Raw genomic sequence first — 10,319 nt, 5'->3', positions numbered from 1 at the left:
TTTTTAACGAATGTATTTTTATATTGTCTTGCACGTAACAATTGTGGAAAAGTTCACAAAATTTTAAAGCAGAGCAATTTCTAAACAGAAAAGGCACCTATTTTAAATTGCAGTGATCAAATTATTCTCTATAATATTGTTGTACATATTGTTTGGGTATATCCTACTTGTAATTTTTACAACTAATTCCATCAATATTTAATATTAAAACCTTTGTAAGTGACGTTGGCTGGAGCTGAAAATTGCCTTGCAGATTGAGTAGCAGGAGAATATCTCAACCCTGGAGATGATCCCTAACCATGCAATCACAACACAGTTTCAGTTCATAGATCTAGAGGGCTTGAAGCAGAAGGCAAGCATATCATCACAATCTACAATGGCCGCAAAAGTGGGTAATCTTCAAGTAACTCCCTTTCTGAGAGAGTATCGTTCTCATTCTGGGGTGTCCATAACACCTCAACTGCCTGTAAGTAATTCAAGCACATAGTGACGTCATTCAACCAACAACGTCTAGAAAGGACTATCAGAGCAACATTGATCTTACCAATAATTTGCTCGATGGAATGGATCCAAGTTTCTGTAAAGCGTCCTTCAAGTTTCCACTTCCATTGATGCTAGGAAGTTTATGCTCTCCTTCAGCAGCTGCCAAGATTGTTATCTGACAACATGAATTAGAAGAAAAATTAATTTAAGAACTGTCCTCGTGGAAAAACCTTCAGTCTTCACCCTTCTCAGATTGGATCAAATTTGATCTAGTTTTTTACTCAACCCAATTAAATGAGTTGGGTTGAACTAGGTTTAGCTCTTTTTACTTAAATCCAACCCAAGCCATTTTAGAGAAAAAAAATATCACTTAACAAAGAGAATACCTCAAAATAAATATTTTCAATATTTTTAAATTTACTTTTTAGAAGACAAGACAAATACATAAACAATATTACATGATAAAACACAAAAATGTTTTAACTACGGTAAATCTTAGGCAATATGTATTTTTATAACATTTATTATGTAGTTGGGTTAGATTAGATTTATCATTTTAAAATTCAGGAATTCATTGCCTAATCCAATTCTAATTAGGTACATTAAAAAATCTCAATGATCCAACCCGACTCACAAATGTAATTGGTTGGATTGGACGAGTTCTGGGTTGAGTAGTACCCTCTTACCCTTAGGAATAAAGGTCTTGAACAAACCAGTTGGAAATAACAAAAACTCGTAATTCACACAAAATTATAAAATCTACATGATTTTTTTTGTCTCTTCTATTTACCTTTAACAGATTCTCAGGGCTTAAATTTAACATTTTCAAAGCCAAACAAAAAATGACAACAGATTAACAAAGTTTACTCTAGTTACATGCGTATTGAATTTAGGACATTGATGATATATGCCTGCAGAGTAACAGATGAAGGTAATCTGTTACATTTACAAAGAAGCACCAAACATCGGAGTTATAAATGAAGCAGGAACCGCTCTGGGTGACACAAACTGAATCGATAAAATCAAACAACATCAAGAAAAAGAAAAGGCAAAGAAAGAAAAAAATATAAAAATCCAAATTTATTCGGGTATACATCACTTACAATTAGAACGTGTTAAAACAATTTAATTCTTTAAGACAAAGGTCAACAGATTCAATTGTGCTAATGTCTACCAACCACCGCATTAGAAATACAGGTTTTGAAAGAGTAACAAGGATGAGAAGATTCTCAATTGGTTCAGACTGATTTTATAATTTTCTGTCTTACATCAGGGCCCCATAGGCCAAATACTCTCAACATCTTTTCGACTGTTTTCTTCTAGATATGGATGTCAATAGTGACACCACACTAAACCAAGATGCTAAAACAGGTAAGACGTGCCTAAAATGTACCAGTAGTCAACTCAAAGGTGAAGCCCCCCCAACTTTATACCTAACACAAGGTAATATGTAATGATATGATTTCATTATCTATCCTTACTTATTAAGTTACTTGTAAGTGTATCGTGAATATATGGAGCAGTAAAATTCATGCAGGAATTGAAAAACGTGGTCTTTAATCAAATTAGTGCCTGAAATCTTAGTACGAAACTTGAGATATTTAAATTGCAATTTGTTCGTTTCCTATTATTGCACTGTTTGTTAGGGATAGAGTACCCTCAGTACTCTAGTAATATTTGTTTTCTGTTGACAACAAAAAATGCATGTGGGGAATACAGCTTATTAAAAACAAAAAATAAGGAAGTTACGTGAAAACAAAAGTCATACCACGATGTATTCATTGCTGAACCCATTCGCTCTCTGGCTTCTTGTGCTTTGTCTCTTTATATTATTAACATTGACCAGTGTCTCTTCATCAAACTTTTCCCGCTCTTCAATCGAAAGTTGATTAAAACGTTTCTCCCCATCTTCAATACCCCGCTTTACGTCCACCTACACAAGTGTCAATGTTAGATAACCCAGTAAAAATCAGTAGTTTCTGCTGAGTACACATGAAGGTGCTGCCAATTTGATGTGGATTCTCCACAATAATGTCGGTGATACTTTTGACATAATTTGGTTGAAAGAATGTGAGGGTTTTGTATAAGACTGGGTGCAATTCATGAGATTGAGGGTTGCTGGCCACATCACAAGGTGAATTACAGATGAACAACTTACCGAACCCACCCTATTTTGATTTCTTGTTGGGATGTATAAGATGAGTTGACGAAATATAAAAGCAGAATGAGAGTCCAATTAGTACAGCAGCAGCAACAGTGGAAAGGCAGTACAGTTGCTATGTTTGGTGGTACTGTTGATGTTATTCAAGAAATTATAGGGATGGAGGAGGAGCAATATCAAAAGGTGTCAATTCGCCAGACGCTGGGCCATGGCTCAATTTTGTGCTTCAAGGGAAACTAATGTGAGAAATAAGAAGAATTTTGAATTAACTTGACTGAGTCTTTAACCCAGCTATATGTTTCAATTGATAGTCGTGGAGATTACATAAGTAATAAATGACAAAGACAGTTGTCATTATCATTGCTCTCTTGATGAGACAAAAAGAGAAAGACATTTTTTTGTACTTCAATGTGACCCTGGAGTAATTATGCTAACAGCTGATTGTGGCGTTTACATAGTCCTCTACCCCGAGGTTGAGGTGAATGTTTTGGGGGGGTATTGTTAGATAACCCCCTAGTTAGTTACAATTATTGAAGGTTTTACATGTATAATAAAAAGAGATCTTGTCATTTTTAGAGAAAATTGTTACTGGAAAGGGCAGACCCTCAAGGTACTGCGGTGTTCAATCTTGTAATTGCTGTTTATCCCTATTTCTTCCCAAGACTAAATAAGTGTTTTTGACTTAAACATGCAATTCTAGAAGACTCATAAGATACAAGACTAAAATCACTTACAGATGAGTATGCTGAGATACAGTAATCAGGGTGCCGAAGCAAAGCTAGGGTTGTCTCTGTATCAGAAAGTCAAGTAACAAAGTAAGTTATAAAAGAAAGTAGAATACAAAGCCAAGTTGTTTTATGCTACATTATTATAACAGTCAAGTAACAAAGTAAATTATAAAAGAAAGTAGAATACAAAGCCAAGTTGTTTTATGCTACATTATTATAACAGTCATAAGTAATTTGATATTTCAAGTAAATATTCCATTTCAAGAATTTCTGTGTTTCCTCAACAGTAGTTTTGATGTATATATCACTTATTCAATGTATCCACGCTGTTGACAAAAGTGTATATATTTGTTAAATGAAAAAGAAGACATGGACATATGATGTTGAAACAGTGTGTCTAAATGACACTGCACAATTGATTTATAGAGAAATATTGCATAAAATAACTCGTGATTAGAGAATATTCAGTTTCCTCAAAATCAAATATAAAATCAATATACATTAAGTGTATAATATTTATTCCTGATTTTGAACAATATTAAATTAAATCTATAAGCTTTATCCTAAAGTTTGAGAGGAAGTGTAATGAAAACCTTAATATTTACACATTAATTGAAGAATACAATACATGCAATGCTTGAAACTAAGTGTTATGTTGTATATACCCTGGGGCTTAAAAGTAATATGCAATGTATCTGACATTATTCTCCAGGATTTCCCTTTTTATTAAATATATTCTATCGGTATCGTGGATAGAATATCATCCAATAAACTACTTTTACCAGGATTATGCGGAAGTCTATAACTTGAAGCCCTCAGAAACCAGAACACAAATATCACAATGCACTATCGTTAACCAAAATAAATCCTCAATCCTTCAATGTTTGTTGCACAAAATAGCAAATTTGAAAATAATAAACATGTTCACATGTTTGGCTAACCTTAGAAGAAAAAAGATGTGATGAAAAATAGACAATAAACAAGTGACTGAAAAATCTCATATTTAGCAACTTCACCTGTCAACACATAATGCAGCCCTTCTGAAGTTGATGTATCAGCAACTTCTGCAATCCTATTCAGATCCTTTTGAAGTGTGCGACCCATCCCCAACAATCCGACCTAAAAGAACAACACCCCCATTGAACATTTGGCATTCACCAGAGATTTAACCAATAAAAAAAATGAGAAAGAGTGTGTGCTGGACAATGCTAGCTGACAAACAAGACTTTAAACCCCATTAAAATGGCACAAACCTTGGCACCCGAACCTTTGGATCATAAATCTAAATGAACAGTATATGCATTAGTGAGAGAAAACATGGTAACAAATCATAACTTTTAGATAAGTAACAGTAGTAGTAACAACTTATTGGAAGAGCATGTAGCAAAAATGGTTCATGGCTTTATGCTAATGCCAGCAATCAACCAGGAAGAAACTAAAAAGGGAGGCACGGATATTTATCTGAAAAACATGACCATGATTGAAGCTTGAGCATGGTATTTTACTCAGTGGCAGCAAGTAATATGTAATAAATAATAAATAATAAAATACAAAGTGAAATAATATCCACATCAAAGTCTTCATACTTGATAAGTGTTACCCTTATTTTGATTATTAGCGATCAAAAGAACAATTCATTCAATCCACAAGGAAGGGTACATTCAGGGAGGTCATTCCGTCCGGGTAGACCATCAACAACTAGAAAAACAATTGCATAATTTGAAACTTTCTCGATAGATTGTCTAATTCATGATATTTTTACCCCTTTGATGTTTCCTTTTAATAGTGCAATGTCGGGACATTTTACTATTCTTCTCAATATCTGAAAAAAGACACGTGAATTAGTTTCTTTACTCATTGATCAACTGTAATCTGCAACACCTTCTTGAGTGCCACAACTTCTGATACAGATTCACAGCTTACTTCAATGTATCCATTTCACTCATCCAAAACTTCCCAATGCTATGTTAGGCATTAGACTTCACCTATCCCTCTCAGCAACTTGAAGGATGCAGTGCATTACAATATAAACAGATTTCATTGTACAGTTTAGAGGGTCAATTTGTTTCCCTTGGAACACTGCCCTCTTTCATTCCTTTCATATTTGCCATAAAATGTAACATATCAGCTATGTGACCCTCTGTACTCCCTTGGCCTTACTAATACTTTCCAATCATTATCTCCAACAACCGTCCGAGTAACCTAATTATTGTTTCCTTTTGAATTATTCTTAACATGCATCTAATTTTATTCAACCACTATCAGTCTTACGAGGCTTTCCTTGTCTCTTGAACCTTCCTCCCATCCTGTAGGTGAGAGATTAATCTCTCGCAGCACTGCTAAGCGCCAAAGCAGGAAACCCTCCCTATGGACCAAGCCCCTCTACCCAAACCAACAGTGAGTGCAAATACTAACACCATACTTAGGAGCTTAATGTTTCATCTCAGCATAACAAATGTATCTCTGAGCTGTTCAATCTCATCCCGAACAACCCAACCTAAAAGAAAACCACTTCCATCCAAATTCACAAAAACCTTCAGAACCAAGACTAAATAAACTAGCACAGTAACATCGGCAGTTAACAAGTCGCCAACAAATACGCCCTCTAAACCCAATCAAAACAACAACAACAACAACAAAAAAGTGTGAAACCTTTGGTTCAAAAAGTAAGCCCAGCTGTTCAAATTTCAGGCTCAAAACCACAGCACGGATGCAAAAAACATGACGCAAAGCTGAAACCAGGAAGCAAGAAAGATAAAGACTAAAGTAAACTAAAAGTTAAGTCTGCAAACCTGAAGCTTTAACACGGTGGTTTTGTCAGCAGCAGTGAGCACACTACCCTCGGAGCGATCCGAAAGAAAACCAGAAACCAAAACAAAGGCCAAAAACCCCACCAAGATAAAAAAGAAACTCGAACCCGCTCCCACTCCCACCCCCACGGCGGGGCCCACATAAACCCCACCAAACGGAGAAGGCGCGTAATACGGCGCCGAATAGGAGAACCCTGACCCTGAAGTCCTCGGCACTGAATAACTCCTCGACGAAGAACTCGAGGAAGAGGAAGAAAACGACCTTCCTCCCATTCTTCCTCCAGATGCCGCGAATGCGGAATTTGGATCGTACATTAATAGCAGCCCCGCCAAGAGCGCGGCTATTGCCGGTTTCTTCAGCGCCTTCAACGTGTTGGACAGTGTGGTGGCGAGAACCTCCCACGCCGATTGCGAACTATACACCTTCTGAGGGTTGCGCGACGAGAGACATTTGACGGTGAGGGTGGAAACGCGGCGTTTTGAGTGGGGTATTGGAGCGAGGTTATGGAGGTTTGTGCGAGGTGGAAGAGAAGGCAAATGGGTGGATTTGAAGTGGGAGGGATTGGGCTGGAGTAAGAGGGTTAATGGCATGGTCATGGAATTGAATTGAAACACGATACGATTATTTTTGCAGTGAAGAGGGGAAGAAGGTGAAGAAGATATGTGTGTTGCGTTGGAACCAGAAGAAATGAAGAATTGGGATTTGTGTGGCCATGTAGGCACCAAAATCTCTGTCCTTTTCACCCTAATTCTGCCATTTATCACTCCACCTGGCTCAATCCTTATTGCATAATTTTGATATAAGAATTATTCTGTTATGGAATTATGTTTATAATAATGAGTCTGTTAATTGGTTTTAATCACTATAATGACTTGAATATGTGGTTGACCAAGTTATAATAGTGTTTTAACTATTATTTAAGAATAGTTTAAATAATTTGTGTTTTATTAAAATTATTAATTATTATTTTTAATTTAAAGGTAAACCTTCAAACCAAAAAAATTTATTAGAAGAAAATCATCATCAATTTCGTCAATTGTATTGGTTATGCAATTCAAGTTATGAATGATGATGATGATTCTTTGTTCCGTTTGGATTTTTTTATGATACATATTTGAATTTTTTTTTTATGTTATGCTTGGTGAATTTTTCTAAAAGAAAATATGATTTTTTTTATTAATTTGGATAAAAACATGGTATGAGTTTGTTTCTTTTTTTTCAATTTTTTTAATAGAATAAGCAGGTTTCCAGTTTTTATATGTTTGGAAAATCTGCTTATTTAAAAAAAAAAACAGTTTTCTGTTTTTTTTTAAATGAGCAAATCTTATATATTTTGTAAAAAGATTTTAAAAAATTGTTTCTTATATATTTATTTTAAGTTTAGCCAAAATGACTGATTATGAGTGCATTAGTTGATCATTAACCTAACGGGTAAAAAAAATGAAGTATTGTAATAATAAAATAATATTTTATCTGTAATTATTACTCTATCTTTTTTTTTCAATATTTTAGACGAAAAAACAAAATATAACAAAATATATAAATGTTAAGAGTTTTTTTACCTTATGCACAAAGAAATAAGTAGGTTTAACTAGATTTGGTTGAAAAAAAATAAAAAATCATAAAACTATTATCTTAATGTGTTTGGTTAAAGTTTGACCATTTATAAGAAATTTTAAAAAAATTATTTACACTTTACAATAAGGTGCAGGAAGCAAAAGCCTACAAATTTTAAAAAGCTATTGAAGATTTTAAATTTCAATAACTAAAGCCCAATAACTAAAAAAAACCCGTGTTACTAATCCGCTCTAAAAGCCCAGCCCGTTGACGATCTAAACCCTAGAGTTATAAAAGGGTTAGGGTTTCGTTCTGTGTCTCTTCAGTGTTGCGTGTTGTGGAGCTGCTGTGTCCCTGTAACCGCATCTGTGAGAAGTTCTTTGGTGGCACACTTCACTTAACGGCATGGCGGACAAGGCTGTTACAATCAGAACCCGCAAGTTCATGACAAACAGGCTCCTCTCCAGGAAGCAGTTTGTGAGTGTTCCGTGCCCTTCTTTTTTCCGATACGAATCTGCAAATGGAAATCATTGTTTGAAATGCATTTTCAAGTCTTGTTTGTTTCTTTTTCTGTTTTTTGTTGTTGTTTGCATATCAGTAAGGATTGCAATCATTCGCCCTTTGAATCTGACTGATTGGATGTGTTTTTGTGATAATAGTGTATTATTTAATTGAATCACGTGTTTAGAGGAAAGGCTTTTGTTTAATTGCCTATTGTATGAGCTTTCTTGATCTGAAAAACTGCAAGGAGTAGTGTGATTTCCACATTTGTATGACTGTAGAGTAGATGGTCCTGTTTTCTTATTCGTCTAGTGTTTGTTGAGTTTGGAGGTTATTTCCTTAATTGAAGCGGCTGTGATTCGTAGCGTCGGCACCTCTAATCCTTCTATATGCACATATTTGTGTTGCAGGTTGTTGATGTACTTCATCCAGGGAGGGCAAATGTTTCCAAGGTACCTTTGATCGATTTTTTAAATTATTTTTTAATTAATTTATGTAGGAGTTCAGGAACCGTAAATTTTTAATGCTAGCAATTGTATATTTTAGTTGTTATTGACTGACAATTACAATTGTTGAATAAATTTGTTGTGTCGGTTGTGGAATGTAGGCTGAACTCAAGGAGAAACTTGCTAGAATGTACGAAGTCAAAGACCCTAACACTGTATTCGTCTTCAAATTCCGAACACATTTTGGTGGTGGAAAATCTACTGGTTTTGGTTTGATTTATGATTCAGTCGACAATGCCAAGAAGTACGAGCCCAAGTACAGGCTTATCAGGGTGAGTCAACAAATGATGCAATAATCTCACCTGAATTTTATTATAAGATGGAATATGTTGTGTTTTATGATCTTATTTTGTTGTAGTACTACTCCACTCATTGCAATATGGTTGTTACTGCTTTTTTATACATTTTTGCTATCTCTTGTTTCAGTCACTTTTCCTCTTCCCGTTGAAGGCATTTTACTGCAAATGCAGTTTTGACACTCTAAATTCATTATTGGGAGCATAAACTAGTTTTAGAATTAATTATTTAAACTAGTTTTTTGGGAGCATAAAGATTGGTGATAATTTTCCATAGAAATCATTGGATATACTTTGGTTGGTTCTGGTGGCTGTATTCATTCTTTAACGATAAATTGATTTCGTTAGGTTCATTTTGCAACTTAAGTGTTATCTACATTTAAAATCTTGGCATCTGTCATTTTGTTTTCTCTGCCCAATGAATTTTTTTAGAATGCTTGTCCGGCAGCAGTTGCTTCTTGTGCTAACAAACTAAAATATATCTTTTACAGAATGGTCTTGACACTAAGATAGAAAAGTCAAGGAAACAACTGAAGGAGAGGAAAAACAGAGCAAAGAAGATTCGAGGAGTAAAGAAGGTAATTTTGTATGAAATTATAAAATGTTGCATTATTATTTGCTTGATTAAATGATACAATATGGCATTTTTTGTTTGTGCAGACAAAGGCTTCTGATGCTGCCAAGGCTGGAAAGAAGAAATAGGAATTGAGACAACTTATTTCGATTCTAAGGTTATATTGGTTTCGGTGCTTTGTAATAGTTATTTTATCTTATGCTAGAATTATAGAATGAGAGATGTTTTGGTACAAGTGTTGATCCTTGTTTTATGTTTTGCTTATAACTTCAGATGTTGAGTACTATCATTGAACAATTTTGAGAGCTCATGTTTAACTTTCCTTTGCTTTCAAATATTTGGTAAATTTAAATGAGGTAGTGTTTTATTTCTTAGTTCTAGGTTTACCTTTTAATAACTGAAGAGTAGAAAGAAAACAAAACCACCCAAGTGTAGAAAGAAAAGTACAAAACCACGCAACATCATGTTTTGGCTATAATATGTTTAGGTACAGACACCTTGTTTAATTTCATGTTGTTGAGCATAGGCTGCTGACTAATTTCCATTCCATATGCGCATTTATAGAAAAAAAATCCCTATGCCGTTCTTTTTCTGCATACGGGGGTTGAAGCTAGATATAGATTTCTCCGCCTGCCAGAGTTTTGGTTAAACGTTCCCAGGTTCTATTAATTTGTTGGGTTTCATCCCCATTTATCAAAGTAA

At 34.7% G+C, this 10,319-nt stretch overlaps 2 protein-coding genes across 2 annotated transcripts; one reads left to right on the top strand and one right to left on the bottom strand.

Moving 5' to 3' along the window:
- On the bottom strand, positions 1-6,954 carry LOC137831777 (myelin-associated oligodendrocyte basic protein). The gene is made up of 6 exons (XM_068639586.2): positions 6,165-6,954; positions 4,389-4,491; positions 3,379-3,434; positions 2,252-2,416; positions 545-658; positions 1-464 (listed from the first exon to the last, which is right to left on the bottom strand). Exons 1-6 carry the CDS (start codon positions 6,777-6,779, stop codon positions 372-374), a joined length of 1,146 nt encoding a protein of 381 aa, XP_068495687.1. The 5' UTR covers positions 6,780-6,954; the 3' UTR covers positions 1-371.
- Positions 6,955-8,126: 1,172 nt separating this feature from the next.
- Positions 8,127-9,969, top strand: LOC137831776 (small ribosomal subunit protein eS24z). The gene is made up of 5 exons (XM_068639585.2): positions 8,127-8,217; positions 8,652-8,693; positions 8,849-9,019; positions 9,535-9,621; positions 9,704-9,969. The coding sequence occupies exons 1-5, from the start codon at positions 8,146-8,148 to the stop codon at positions 9,743-9,745; spliced, it is 414 nt and encodes a 137-aa protein (XP_068495686.1). The 5' UTR covers positions 8,127-8,145; the 3' UTR covers positions 9,746-9,969.
- Positions 9,970-10,319: the final 350 nt, after the last annotated feature.

The sequence above is a fragment of the Phaseolus vulgaris genome, chromosome 6, assembly GCF_051622355.1.
Source record: "Phaseolus vulgaris cultivar YP4 chromosome 6, ASM5162235v1, whole genome shotgun sequence".
Lineage (NCBI taxonomy): Eukaryota > Viridiplantae > Streptophyta > Magnoliopsida > Fabales > Fabaceae > Phaseolus > Phaseolus vulgaris.
The sequence above is the reverse complement of the archived record's forward strand: the minus strand, read 5'-3'. Positions and strand labels throughout refer to the sequence as shown.